The 15,851-nt window shown below is 35.3% G+C and overlaps 1 protein-coding gene across 1 annotated transcript in view; it reads right to left on the bottom strand.

Annotated features, from left to right (window-relative positions):
• ASCC3 (activating signal cointegrator 1 complex subunit 3) overlaps window positions 1-15,851 on the bottom strand; it is a 311,309-nt gene that overhangs the window by 16,783 nt on the left and 278,675 nt on the right. Inside the window, exon 36 of the mRNA XM_065888766.1 lies at window positions 12,418-12,642. Within this exon, the coding sequence (XP_065744838.1) occupies window positions 12,418-12,642 (225 nt within the window). The remainder of the gene's footprint in view (window positions 1-12,417; window positions 12,643-15,851) is intronic.

Here is a 15,851-nt window from a genome sequence, read left to right as displayed (position 1 = left end):
GAAGAACACAGATGAAAAAGGAATCTTACAGACACAAAGTAAAATATACACGGGTAAAAGAAGGAGGAATCTGAGAAGAAAGATTGGAGAGCTCTGAGGAGGTAGACTTCGATTATTGGCAAAACAGGAAGAATGAGTCAGCTCAGGAGTTCCACAGGGAAGGTAGAAATGAGGTGGTGCTTGTGTCTGCCTATGTCTGACTGAGAGCAACAGAGGGAGGGAGAGAGAAAGAAAGGAGAGATGAGATGGGTGAGGAGAGACAGAGGCAAAAACAAAGAGGGGTACACATACTCTACACAGCCCAGACCTCATCCTCATGTGGAACTCACAGGGCAAACTCAAGAACCCGGCTTTGTGCGAAGGTAAAACCACCACCACTACCCCCACCAGAAACAACCTGCCCCTCATCCCCACAATCAAAACGAACTACAGTTCAGAGAATGGACACTCTCTGGAAGAGAATTTTTTAGGCTGAAAGGGTCCTGAAGCCAACGGCATGCTTTTTGACTTGAATACACCTCATGTCCTCAATACTTATTCTGAATCGATTTCAAGAATTCCCTAAGCATATCAAGCTGGGTCTTGGCATTTAAATTCAACCACATTTCACAGTGATGTTAACTGTTTCTGCAAAGGATAGATTTATCCAAATCTACAGATATTTTCCTTTGTTTTCTGCTATTATAGATTATACTTAAAATGCAAGCTTGACAATATATCTGTGTTTTGTATCAAATACATTTCATTCAATTATTGTGAAAGGTAGCAGTGAAATATATACAAACTGTACAGACAGTATGCACATGTAGTGTGATGAAAATATTTGTACAGTAGTGTGTAGACTATAAAATACTTTTGTAAATAGCTCTTAATACCAAGTATGAGGCAGACATTAGTACTGTCTCCTTTTCACAGATGGGAAAACTGAAACTCACATAAGTCCAGTGACTGTCATTGCAATGGGGAAAAGTGGTAAGTTAAGACTTGATTTTCGTTTTCTAATTTCATTTTCTGTGCTCATCACACTATAGTCCACAACCTCTGAATGATTTACATATACCCTGTCTTATTTCAAGGAGGATTTAAAGTGGTTTACATCTATCCTTTTTTTTCCCCTACCTAACAGAAAAATGCAGACCCCAGACAAAAGTATTATGCATTTAGCTGATTATTGTCTCTGAACAAATTCTGTCAACAGGATTTTTTAAAACCTAAAATTTCAAAATAAATTTTAACCCACCACTTGGTTATAAAACTACATCTTAATAGTTGATATGCAGGCATTAAATATCTTTTGAAACATAAGTGAATTCTGGGTTTAAATAATCCAAATTACTGTGACTGAATTAAGTCAACTTCACTGCAAGGAAATAGCAACACTGACTTAGGTCACTGAAAGAAAAACTATCATTTTCAATGTGCATCAAGAGGCATGTTAACAGATGCATAATGAGATGTAGCTTTAAGATCCATTGTTAAAAACTTTCTAAACTTCAGTTTGCAAAGTCTGTGAATTTAGTCCTCAGTGTCTTCCAGCTGTGGCTGTAGGGTGAGCATATGGAGCGGACAGAGATGCTCCAGCCTCTCTACTCCCTCTCAGCATTCTGATGACCTGCATTCTCTCTTCTTCCTCCCTTTAGCCTTTTTCCTCTTCAAGGAAACTTTCTCCTTTTCCTCACATCTCCTGATAGTCATCCTAACGTATCTAGTGATAGTGTAGGGACTGCAAAAACCACATGAAAATAAGGTCATGAGGAAGGTTGAAATGGCTAGAAAATGTTGCTACATTTGTTCAAATGAAATGACATAAACATAATACATGGTCAGAGTTGAAGAGAAAGACTTACTTAGTCCAGAATGAGAAAAAAAATTTCATTAATTTATAGAAACCAAGTTGTTACTTATGGAACATCATGAAAGTGCAAAATACTATGGAAAGATCATCAAAAACAATGAAAGTGTGAGAAACTCACAGCCAAGAGGAGCCTAAGGAGACATGACAACTAAATGTAATGTGGTGTCCTGAATGGAATCCTAGAATAGGAAAAGGACATTAAGTAAACTAAAGAATTCTGAATAAGTATGGACTTTAGTTAATCATAATATATCAATAAAGGTTCACTAATTGTGACAAATGTACCATATTGATGTGAGATGTTAATTACAGAGGAAAACTGAGTGTGGGATATACAGGAAATCTCTGTACTATCTTTGTAACTTTTCTGTAAGTCTAAAACTATTCTAAAATACAAAGTTTACCTGAAAAAGAAACTATGGAGATTCATCCTAGGCAGCCTGTTAAAACATGAGTTGTTAGACATCTGATAGAAACTGCACTATTTAGTTCAAGAGCTCCCAGAAGTTTTACAATGATGGGAAAACGTGAAGAAAAGCTTTCTTGACAGAAAGGCACACTCCTTTAAAGGTTCAGGTCAGCTGCAAGTAATGATACAATATTTTGTCAATAATTAAAATGCTATAAGTACATTTACAAGAATCTTTTTCAATAGCAACAGTTGTTCACAGTAACTTTCTCCTGAACTTTTACCCCCAGAAGGTTAGCATTCAGGAAGCTCAGCTGCTGTCTAACAAACTTAATTAATCAAAAAGTCATTTCCGAGCTGTAACTATGAGTAAAAGCGCTTCAAGTGTGCTAGCAAGCCTACAAGTTAATCAAAATGCTAATGCAGTACAAATTAAAGTTGTGATTAACATTTCACAGTAGCTGCTTAAGTGAATTGATCACACAAATGGGTTAAGCATTACTCATTTCCTACAGCCCCAACCGGGAAAAGGGTTGTTATGTGGGTATGAGGAGAAGAGCTGGAGGTAGAAGGATCCTTCATAATAGCATCATATCATCAATAAACCAGTACCAAATTGTCATTCAAAGGCTTACAGGTAGAGTCATCCAGGGGGAAATAGCCTTCCAAATTATATTATAGTCCTTGAAGGGAGATCACCTGTAAATCCACAAGAGTAAGTGAAGGTGTTTTACACCTCAAAATCCACACATTTGTGTTAGTTTTGGAAATGCTAAATGCATTAGCTCTGTGTTGCGTCTGTCGTGGGGAATGGTGCTTTGTTTTAGGTGTTTTGGGTGTTCTACTGTGGAATTAAAATGTAACTTTGATACAGGATAAAATAAGCACTAGCTGGATGATGATTCTGCACCATAGTGCAGATCTTTGCATCTGGAAGAATAATCACTCAGGATTAAGTTCATTTAAAATTATTTGTTTTGAAATACACATCCATTAATGAAACCTCACTAGGCTTCTATGGCAAGATATGAGCTCCTGGCAGTCTTGCTAGGAAAGCAGCCTGAATTAGACTTCCCTGTCTCTATGAATTTGATAAGGTCACATGAATGTTTACAACAAACAGACTACATTTGTTAGTAGACAATTCAGATTTGGCAGATAATTTTAAAAACATTGTGAGAATCCACACACAGTAAATCTCCCTTTTCAATCCTCTCTTAAGAAAGAACTTAGAAAGGAAAAAGTGAAATATTTATTCATTCCATTCACCCATGATATATTGAGAACTATTATGTGCCAAGAATTATGCCCAAGTCAACTTAACAGTCAGTGACACTATAAATAGTTATTGATGAGGTTCCAGCATATTTTGAATATGAATCAGAATCCTCTAAATGTATGCTCATAGTATTAATATTCCTTGAAACATACCCATAAAAATATAAAAGATATATTTAAAACTTAATAGTGTAATTTTCATCTTAGGATCCTTTAACGACTTCAGTTGCAGAAATGAACTCTTTGTAGATTACTAATTATGTATAATCCAATTCTGGAAGTCTAAAAATTATTTATTTATCACCCTTCCATCTTTTTCTCAAAATGATTTGAAGAAGCTTTCTGAAGCCTATTGTGCTGTACTGTCCACTTAAAGATAAGCTTTTCATTTGATCTAATCATAATAATTATAAGCATTTAAAAAATGTGAAAGGATTCTACTAAGAATATACAGGAGATTTTATCTACCATTGCTACATCAAAACATTGCTTACAAGTATTGGATTAAGGATTTGACCAAGTACTTCTTTTGATAAGCTCGGCACCACTTGGACTATTTTCACTGCTAACTGTATTTGACTCTATGATTCTAGAACTTGTTCATTTAATTGACACTGACATTCTTCAATACATTTAATTTATAGCCCACTGAGCCTGTGCTTAGTGCATCCATAGGTAAATACTCCTCAAAGGTTATGTTAGCCTTGCTCCATGGCAGTTCTATCTCCTGGTATCATCAAATATTTCTAGCTTTTTAATCTACTAAAAATGGGGATCATTTGTTAATAGAAATATAGACCCAGCTATAGTCAAAGTATCTCTCAGTTAAAATAACCAGATCAATAAAAAATATTCATATCATTGTGTCTTTTGCTTCCCTTATCCTATTCTTTTCTATTCTCAGACTCTAATATATGCATACATTCATATCTTAAGTTTATTGATTAAAATACTCAAAAAAATAGTTTGAAGACACAATGTGTTTTCAGAATAGCTGTGGGTTATAGAAAATATATGATACTAGTTATCTGAAATGTAATACACTTTAAGTTTATCAGAAACTGTTAGAGAGATAAAGAGGTCAAATTATTGTTTTGAAGTTTGGGCTAAACAACAACCCTACCAATAAACTTTTAGGGATTCGGTTTTGCAAATTTAAGAGGGTTTTCTGAATAGAGGAAAGCATACCAGTTCATACATTTCCCCCCTTTCTCTATTTATGCAGCTTATTAAAGTTATTTTTTGACAAGCACCTTTTGTGACAATTGATAAATCCTATTGGAACATGATAACATTAATTTGAGTGGTATATGAGTTACATATTATCTCGTGTGAAAGAGAAGAAAGGCTGGAAACTTAGTTGTTCAAAAAAACTTGGGCCTTAAAGAAAATGATGTAAAATGACAGCTCCTATATTAAAGTCAGATGCAAGAATTTATGAAACAATAGAAACTTACCCACCAGAACTTGGCTCCTTAAAGGTCTTCCTTTCAGGCACTGAATCACCTAAATTATTTTCAAAGCCAGTCTCCTGGTTTACCTTTTGCCTACTTCCATTAGTGCAATGGAACATGAATTCAATCTATATAAACATGTGCCTTGGTATACAGAATACAGAACTTCACACTCCCTCAACAGTAAAGAGGAGATGTCTGTTATCTTTTGGGGGAATTGGTAGCTCTGTATCTTGGGACAGGGAATCTCTGAGATTGCCTATTGTTACTAGACGTTTGAAATTTTTCAAAAAGGACCAGGGGGATGGACAAAAGCTGCCTCCAGGGGAGCCCCGCTAGTGGTGGTTACCCAGTGAAAGAAGCCAAGAACCTAACCTAAGCAGAGAAGGCAAACGGTGAAGAATGAAAGAGGAACATAAAATGTGTGTATGTGTGTTGTAATAGTAAACCTAAGCACAGTCATTACAGTGTGCATCACTACTTATTATTAGGAGTATCTTATAATTATTATGGCATTCCTTTTTCTTCCTGTGGTTGTATCAGCGATCTGATCTTTCCCCCATTATTTCCAATTATTGTAGTTTTAGGGGAGACTCTGAAGAAGTAAATGGTTAATTCACTGCGTTACCTAGCATGATATAAAATCCTCGAGAAGGATCATAAGCAGCTGAAACAAAAAACATATCAACTGGACACTATAGAGTGATATAATAAAGCAATTACAAATATCAGTCACATTAACAAGTCCCTCTTGGAAACTGGTTAAAGTAATTATAGGCAGACTGTTGAAAGGGAACTAGAGTAATTAAAGGGAAGTGACTTGAGTATACATTGAAAAGAAGGGATTAGTTAAAAAATATTATTCATGTTGTAGTGGGAATTCTTGGTCTAAAAAAATGTAGAAATTCCTGTGAAGTTCTCATATTTTAAAATAAATCCTGACTAGGCCATGAGTACAATTTTTAGATCCATCTTTACAGGGCAAAGGGAACCCAGTAAGACAAACTTTTATTATATACCCAACCTATGCTGAAAACTGTTTTTCTTTCTGCTATGATCTTGGGAAAGTTACTTAGGTTTCATCTGTAAAATAAGGATAATAATTGTACTGCTTCCTTGGATTATTAGGGCCAATGAGTCTATGCAATACGAAGCAAGTAGAACAGAGCCTGGTACAAAGAAAATCCTCAATAAATGTTCACCAGCACCACTATTAATGATGGCCTGCCTTATGGACCATAATTAAATAGCAATTTTTTGGTGTGGAGTACAGGGATGGTATGCAGTTCTCCAAATATCCTGGTTGAATTTGGTATTTAATATACATTAATTCCAATTTCAATTTGGAAGCACAGGTTTCCAGAGATCTTTCTAATCAGTCTACACTGTCTTATTTCTGTGTGTGTGTGTGTTCTCCTTTCATGAGGTGTATCGTGTAGTCGTTAAGAGTATTACTGTGTACACAGATGTTTTGATCTATTAAACTTAGGCTGCAGGGTAGATAGCATTAGCTGAAGGGTATATATGGCCTCTACTATATCTGAAAGCAACTTTCCAGAATTAACCCAGCAAACTGACAGCACAATTACACTTTGAATCACACAGCCCTTTGGTCCTCAGCTCACTGAGTCAGCTCCTCGAGCCATGGTTTCCCTTTTTTCCTTAAACATCTGAAATGTCCAGTTACTGGGCAGTTTTGCTGTAGATACCACAGAGGAGGTAGTGGGCGTGGCTAAGATATAAACCTGTACTCTTATACTATTTGGCTTGGTATTTAATTATCTTTCACTTAAACGAAGATGATTTTAACGTAAAGACTTAGGGCGCTTCTTAGAAAAGATCAGAGCTATTAGAGCAGGATTTAAAGTCCTGCTATCTCCATTTGGTTTCAGCATGGACTGCCTCAAAAGATCACCTTTTAACTAAGTTATTTGACTTCTTTGAAAACCAATTTCTTTGTCCCTTGATTAAAAAAACAGTGTGGGGCTAATCAAAACACCAGACACTTTTCATCAGTTCTGACTTTGCCATCAAATTTGAAAAATTTAGGCAAGTCACTTTAATTTTTGGTATTTCTTATGTATCATCTTCCCATAAAAGCTAACATAAAGTTTTTCTTGGGTACATCTGGCACACAAAATATGTCACATCATTTACTACATATTACAAATATATTTTAGAGTTAACATAATCAAGAAGAGGATCTCAAAGACTAATGGCAAGAATAATCAATTCCATAATTGCTCAATTTATAAACTAGTGTATTTTAAGCAGGTTTAAAAAATTTGAGATACGTACAGAAAGTTTTACTCTTATTTTTGTTGGGTGGGATGGAGATGGAAATGCTAGTAACAGTAAAATATTAAGAACCATGACAAAAACACCTTAAACCCAAAAATGACATAAATGACCTTGATACCTAATTTCAAATGGGTACAAGAAGAGAAGGCAGGCTATACTGTGCATTCTGACCTCAAGCCAGAGTGAATACTACTACCACAACTATGTTTTTCTTTTGTAAAAGATTCCCCAGGACACGGGTAGTCATACAGAGTTTTCATAATCTAAATGGTAGCTCATGTAAAAGGTACATTTCTATATATTAAAGGGAAAAAAAACCTTAGAGTTAAATGACCATGAAAAAGCAAGGAAGTAAAAGAATTACTAAGAATGAGGAGACTAAGATAGACCTAGCTCGAGTCCTCAAATCATTGTTTACTTTATAAATATTAACTAATGTCACACTCTTGTAAGGTGTGATTTTTACTCAGACAGCAGGGGTTCAGTGACTTGCCTAAGGCCTTATACTAAGGCTCTAAGTAGCAGAGCTGAATTTATAGTAAGAGCTGGTGGCACTGAGTCCCATACACAGAACACAAGGTCATGTTGATGTCGCATGAGGGCAGTATTATAATTTTCAATCAGCCAGCAGGACTGCAGCTTGGAAAACTGCTTGAACCAATGCTTTCTAGGCCAATAGTATCCATGTATCAAATGAGAACAATAGGGTACAATGATGAAAACTGTCACTCAGTCATGGAAAATTTTATCAAGTCATGACTTCCCCCCCAGATTTTCCATTAACAACCCTAATATTCTTTCCTCTTCCTGACTTGTTACTTTTATCACAATCTTACAAAGAAACTGCAGGAATGAGGGGATTTAGGATATGAAGCTGGTTGCCATCCCTTTACAACTAAGTTTCTTTCCAGGTGGCTTCTGAAAAGCCAAATCCATATTTATAAGCATAACTAATGTTATAATTTACACTAAAGGAAAACTGTACACACAATGTCTGACAACAGGGAACTAATTAAGTAAACTATGACCTTCTTATGAAGAAATAGAGTGCAGCCATTAGAAATTATGCTTGAGAAGAATATTTAATGTTGTAAATTATTAAGTTAAAAAAGGATATAAAATAACATGATAAAAATGTGCAAAGGAAGAAAGTGAGAGAGCAAGTGTTTATTTGTGTAAATGCAAAAAGAAAAAGAAACTCTGAGCCTCCAAAGACAAAAAAGAACTATACACAACTACTGTAGTTAGTAAACTTGTTTTTTTGCAGGAGTAAGCGTTAGTTATTCTAAAACTACATCAGAATTGTGCTAGAATGGAGGAATTAAGTAAACGTATTTTGATTAATAAGAGCCAAGTTTCTCACAGGTGGAGAAAAGAGTCAAAATTTAAAAAAGGGGAAGGCTAAAATGAACCCTTGGTGTTAAACTAGAATTGGAGGTATTAGAATGAACTCATGGTTTTATGAATAACAAATGTTTTCCACATACCCAAACACACACACACACACACACACACACACACACACACACACACACACACACAGCTAAGCAGATATACAAATAGATATAGATGTCTATGTATATATACTTATATTTCCTAGCTTTGCCCACTGAGGGGGCCAGAGGCAATAATATCCAGGCAGTGATGGAGTCAACAAGCACCCAGATTTTAGTCTCTAAAACCACTCTCTAATAAAAACAAACATTCGTGAGCCTATACTTATAAATAAATAAATATATAAATAAATGAATAAAGTAAATAAAAAAATGGAGGAAAACAGAAATTCTGGGAATGATGGGAATAGAAAATCACAGTAGTAATGATTGTTTCAGGCAAAAGTCACCAATGGATGATGAAAATAATGTAGGAAAATATGATGAGAAACAGGATAACTGCATAATCTCAAAGTATATCACCACAACATATTAGTTACAAAAGGAAAAAAAGTAATTTTACAGTGGAGAAACCTGGCAGACACCACCTCAAGTGTACAAAGTTAACATCCCCGGTAATAACACACATCCATGTCACAAGTCTCCCGATAAGATACACCGAGAGGACAAAACATCACTTCTATTGTATTCTTGCCAGTAATATATAACTTCAATGTAATTATGAGGGGATATCAGGCAAACCCAAGCTGAGGGATAGCGCTATAAGATACCTGGCCAATACTCCTCACAAGTGCCAATGTCCTGAAAGTCAAGGAGACTAGAGCGGACATGACAACTAAACGCAATGTGGGATCCTGGACTGGATCCTGGAACAGAGAAACGCATTAGTGGGATAAAATCCAAATGGACAAAACTGGAATGAGGTCTGTAGATTACTTAACAGGATTGGATCAGTATTGAGGCAAGATGTTAACATTAGGGGAAGCTGGGTGAAAGATATATGGAAATTTCATTGTACTATTTTTATAAACTTTTTATGTCTGAAGTTATTTCAAAATGAAAAAATTAAAAAAAAATTTTTGAATTAAATTAATTCTTTAACAAAAAAAGAGCCTCATATTGATGGGGGTAAAGATATAATTACTATGAATGACTTTAATTTTAATACATTGTTTTTTCAAATTTCTACAATGAAGTGTATTACTTTTATAATTAAAGAGAAAACGATTTCTCTTTAGACGTTATTTAGAAGGAGTAAAAAAATATCAGGAAATACAAATATCCACGAAACTGTACATAATATTGAAATAGAGGCTAAAAGTACCTGATTGAATCCTTTTCCCTTACAGTAAATTTAGAAATAGACTTCTTGTGAAACTGCTAATTTCTATTATTATATAGCCTTTGAATCATTATTAACTGAGTGGTGAAAAGGTATGCATGAGTTGATATACACTGTAACTTTTATATATGATATAAATATGTACACCTATTAAGTATACCTGTAAGTATAAAAATTTAATTCCTCCTGCAACATTTCTCCAACCCTTCCTGATCCCTGAGTTCATTAACAGGTCAGTGTTTGAGGGGGAAAAAATAGCTAGAGGAAACACAAATGAGTATCCAGGGCCACAGGTAAAACTTTAGGAACTTTAACCTTCGTTTATAAAGTGTGACTAATAAAGAGTGGCAAACCATCTTCCTAGAGAGATAAACCAAATGTTAGTTACAAAAAAGGTGTAAAAATAATTTACTTGTTTATTATAGCCTTATTTCCCTTCTAATTCCTGATAGTTTGTGCATACTCTATTTTATGAAACAGGCCTATTCTTTTAAATAATAAAATTAAGCATTTTTTTTCCTGATCATAAAATTGTTAGCAGCTCATTTGAAAACATTCAAACATTTCAGAAAAGCATAAAGAAGAAATTAAAAATCATCCCAAATGCTGCTACACAGAGACGGCTACTTAATCTTTTGGTCAATACTATTCTGGATCTTCTCTCTAGATATATTTTCATATATTTATGTAGATATTCTACACAGATACAGAATTAATAAATGGAATTGTAATATTTGGCAGTATTCTATAACCTGAAAGATGCTTGGGTTATTCTAAGTCTTTAATTTTGCAAATGCCTATACACAGATCTTTACAGACTCATTTATTCTACCTTTAAAAACATTAGTCTTTTGAAAATCTTAAAAAGTGTTTTTTATATATAAATGTCCAAAAAGCCATAATGTAGAAAATCAAAATCTCTTATAAGCTCAATCCTTTAGGTGTGCTTCTCCCACCCTGCTCCTCTCACAGTCATCTCCCAGCAAATGGCAGCTCCAGCTTTCCACTTGCTCTGGAGAAAAGCTTTGGAATCATCTTTGGCTCCTTGCTCTCCCTAAAAACCCTTGTCCAATCCATTAGCAGATTCTCCTTAAAAAAATATACAGGACCCAACCAATTTTCACCAGTTTCACCCATACCAACCTGGTCCAGCCACCATCATTTCTTGCCTAGCCTTACAGCTTTCAAGGTATAAAGTTCATTGATATGGTTTCAGATTCCACACTGCAACTAACTAAGGAATATAACATGTCAAGGTTTTGTATAGTATCAGAGAATATCTACAATTTTCTGAAAAGGCTGTAAAAATACTCTTCCTTCTTTAAACTACATATCTCAGTGAGGCTGGATTTCCTTCATATACTTCAATTAAAACACCATATTGTAACAGACTGCTTGCAAAAGGTGTTAAACGAATTTAGCTGACTTCTATTAAGCTAGACATGAAAGATACTTGCAAAAATATAAAATGCTATTACAGTTCTCACTAATTGTTTTGGAAAATAGTTATTTTTCATGAAAAATCATTACATAATAATGGGTATATTAGTGTTATTTAAAAATGAAGTAATAAATATTTGAGGATGTTTCCATTTTCATTAATATGGTAAATACTCATAGATAGAGCCACCATAACCATTACTGAACCACTGCTCTATAGCTTCCCTCTCATTCAGAGTAAAATCCAAAAGCCTTACCATGGTTTTACAAACTCTCTATGTGACCTGACCCCATTTTATCTTAATCTCCACTCCCACCCCTCTTTGACCTCATTTCTACCCACCCCTTTTCATGTTTTTTACAATGGCCACCTTGATTTTTCTTGAATATACCTAGTAAGTTCCTACATGAATCCTGGCACTAGCTCTTCTTAGTGTTTGGAATAACCCCACAGCTCACTCCCTTCCTTTGTTTCTTAAATGTCATCTCATAAGAAAGACAGTCCCAGAATACCACATTAAAAAACAGTACAAAATGGCACCCTCCATCTTTCTCCATATATCCTTTATTATGCTTTATTATTATTTTAAAATAGCAGTGATCACCACTTGACTTATATTTTTAATTGTCTGTCTTCACCATCTCTAGTGAAAGCCCATTACAGCAGGTTCTCTTCTATTTGTTCACTGCTGTATGCTCAGAACCTAGCAAAGTACCTGGCACTTAGTTTACCTTCAGTAAATTTTGATTGAATGGATGACTAAAATTGTTATCTTACTGCATTTATATTTGCTTTTCCTTCAAAAATCCTTAATTTGAGTCACCAGATTTTTTCTCAACAATGCTACAATAAAAATCTTTAAATGCAAGTATATTTTATTCTAAAAAGAAAAAAACCAGAAAGAATGGGAGAAAATGTAGGTAATTAGAAATGACTTTCATACCTGACATACTCTGAGAGCTTGGTCCAACACTGTTTTGGTATCAGTGTCATAATCTGGGCAGGGTAGCATGGTTCGGCTGAGATGTGCCTGCAGTAGGAGATGAGCTTTGGTGTGAGGGCTGTCAAATGAATGAGGATTTGATTCCAATGGAAGACATTTTGCCAGTTCGCTATTCATATGATCTTCATTGTGTCTTACTGGCAAATCTGTGTATTCTTCTGCATCCTGAAAAAACAAACAAACCCATATATATATAATGTACATATAAATGTACTGTATCAAAAGTATAATATTTAATGTACTTCTTAGCTTTAACTACTGACACTTAAAACATGCTTTAGAAAAACTGTAAAATAACCATATCCCTTAAAATTCTGCTGTGGTCAGTACTACTATTAATATTAAGCAAAAGCTAGTAATGTCTAATACATCTGAAATTCATGAATGCTCTTGTTATTTATCCAGTCAACAAAAACAATACAGATCCTAGTAAGCGTCAAATGTTATGCTTGACAGTGGACCCGGGCCAACGAACCAGAAACTGAGAGTTCATCAGGGAAAAACAAGTCCTGAAAGTGGAAATGAATGTTATGATATGGTAAGCACAGAGTGCTGAAGGGATATTCAGTTTGGGGAGTTAGTTATTTTAGAAGGTCAGGGAAAGCGTCTTAGAAAAAGAGATACTTAAGTGAGGATCTATAGAATGAGTGGAAGAAATAAGACAGGGCTGGGAGAAAGGGGGATGAGGATAGGGTTGGTGAAATAAGAAAAGGGTGAAGACCAGGATCATTAACTTAAGACTTACTGTAATAAATTAGATTAAAATAAAATTGTTCAAAATTGGGGGTTTCCGGTTCCACATGCAAGGAGCTTAGAAGCCACCACTCCATCCTAACAAGTAAAAAGCTGAACAGGTTGAAAAAACCAACAACTCGTCTTGAATCCATGAGAAGGAAGAACACAGGGCAAACCGCTGCCTCCAAGATTGGAAACACAGGCAAATGCAGGGAGTCACCGCTAAGAGGAACAGAGGCTCACAGCAGAAAATGCCTTGGCAATCAGTGTCGAGGTAAGAAAACCTGAACTGTAACTGATGAATTGTGGGAGGTACAGTGCAGACAGCTCCGAGAGCTAAAAACTCCAGGGGGACCCAGTCATAGGGGGCCCCCACAAAACTGTGAAATTTACCTTTAGGAGCTCAACCAGATTCCCACAGTAAATATCAGAGAAGAATCGCCTTGGGCTTCTAGCAAGGGGAGGGGAAAAGAACCATCCCGAAATACGTTAGAGCACTCTGTCCTTCTTAACAAGGCCTGCTCTCAGGAGAAACTAGTTAACTGGAGCCTAACCCTGCTGGGATATATTATGAGAACCTAACTGACCTGGGGAATGGAAGTACCCAACTGTAACCAGCTCAAGCTTTGTGTGTGGGAGAAGGGAAATACCCAACTCCAGCTCACTCTAGCCATCCTATCCCACCTAAGGGGTGAGGGTAGAAATAGCTGTGAAGTTCACAGCACAGAGGCACAGACTCACTGAAGACTTGGGACCTAATCATTGGACCAGAGAATATTTCCCCTACACCACCATGCCCCACCTCATCACATTATTAAAGGCCTAGTTATAGCAGTTCTTTTTACCCAGTACATTATGTCCAGCTATCAAGAAAATTACAAGGTATACCAAAAGGCTAAAATCACAATTTGAAGAAATAGAGCTATCATCAGAACCAGACATGGCAGGGATGTTAGAATTATCAGATCAGGAATTTAAAACTATGATTTATATGCTCTGACAGATAAAATAGACAGCATGTAAGAACAGATGAACAATGGAAGCAGACAGATGGAAATCCTAAAAAAGAATCAAAAGGAAATGGTGAATACAAAAACACTAAAAGAAATGAAGAATGCCTTTGGTGAGCTTATTGGTAGACTGGACATGGTTTAGGAAAGAATTTCTGAGCTAGAGGATATATCAATGAAATTTCTGAAAACTGAAAAGCAAAGAGAACAAAGACTGAAAAAAACACAAGAGAATATCCAAGGACTGTGGGACAACGACAAAAGATGTAACATATGTATGATGGGAAGGAATACCAGAAGGAGTAGAGAGAAAGTAAGAGAAGAAATATTTGAAACAATAATGATTGAGAATTCTCCTCCTCTCCAATTAATGTCAGACACCAAACCACAGATCCAGGAAGCTCAGAGAGCACTGAACAGAATAAACAGCAAAAAAAAAAAAAAAAAAAAAAAAAAGTTACACCTAAGCATATTATCTTCAAACTACTAAAAATCAAAGATAAAGAAGAATCCCTGAAAGAAGCCAGAGGGAAAAAACACCTTACCTGTACAGGAACAAAGGTAAGTATTACTTCTGAATTACTGTCTTCAGAAACCATGCAAGCAAAAGGAGAGTGGCGTGAAATGTTTAAAGTGTTGAGGAAAAAACCCCACCAACCTAGAATTCTATATCCTGTGAAATTATCCTTCAAAAGTGAAAGAGAAATATAACTTTCTCAGACAAATAAAAATTGAGTTAATTTGTTGCCAGCAGACCAGTAGACCTGCCTTGCAAGAAATATAAGAAGTTCTTTGGAGAGAAGGAAAATAATATAGGTCAGAAATTTGGATCTATATAAAGAAAGGAAGAACCCTGAAGAAAGAATAAGTGAAGGTAAAATAAAAACTTTTATTTTTTTATTGTTAATTGATCTAACAGACGACACTTTGTTCAAAATAATATTTTTGAACAATTATGTATGCTTATGTATTTTATATGCCTATGTATATGACTTGTCTTATATATAAGTGATATGAATGACAGCAATGATACAAGAGATGGAAGGAAGGAATTATGATTATTTTATTATTATAAGATTCCATACCCATTAGGTAGTATAGTATTATTTGAAAGTGGAATTTGATTACTTGTAAATGTACATTGTAAACTCTAGGGCAACCACTAAGAAAAGCAAAAAAAGAAGTATAGCTGATATGCTAAGAAAGGAGAAAATGGAATCATATAAACAGCTCAATTAAGACCACAACAGACAGAGAAAGTAGAAGACAAAAACAGGAACAGAGAACAAGGGCAACAAATAGGAAACAGTAAGAAATATTTGTTGAATATCCACCCTATGAGGGAGACAGACATTATTCAGTCACATAAATAAATGTGAATTTGATATGGTGACAAATTCTATGAAGAAGAAATACATAAAAGCATGAGAGTTTAGCAAAGAAATCTGACCTAGTAAGGGCATAAAAATTTCCTGAAGGAAAAAGTAGATATGCTATGATATAGAGGATGAGCAGATGGTAACTAGATGAACAGAGACGTGAAGCGTGTTCTAGGAACAGTAAGTAGTATATGCAAAGGCCCTATAATGGGGGGGAAATGGTAAGTCCAAGAGACTGAAAAATGTTGTG

Source organism: Phocoena phocoena, chromosome 12, assembly GCF_963924675.1.
Source record: "Phocoena phocoena chromosome 12, mPhoPho1.1, whole genome shotgun sequence".
Classification (NCBI taxonomy): Eukaryota; Metazoa; Chordata; class Mammalia; order Artiodactyla; family Phocoenidae; genus Phocoena; species Phocoena phocoena.
This window is presented reverse-complemented; position numbering and strand designations above follow the sequence as displayed.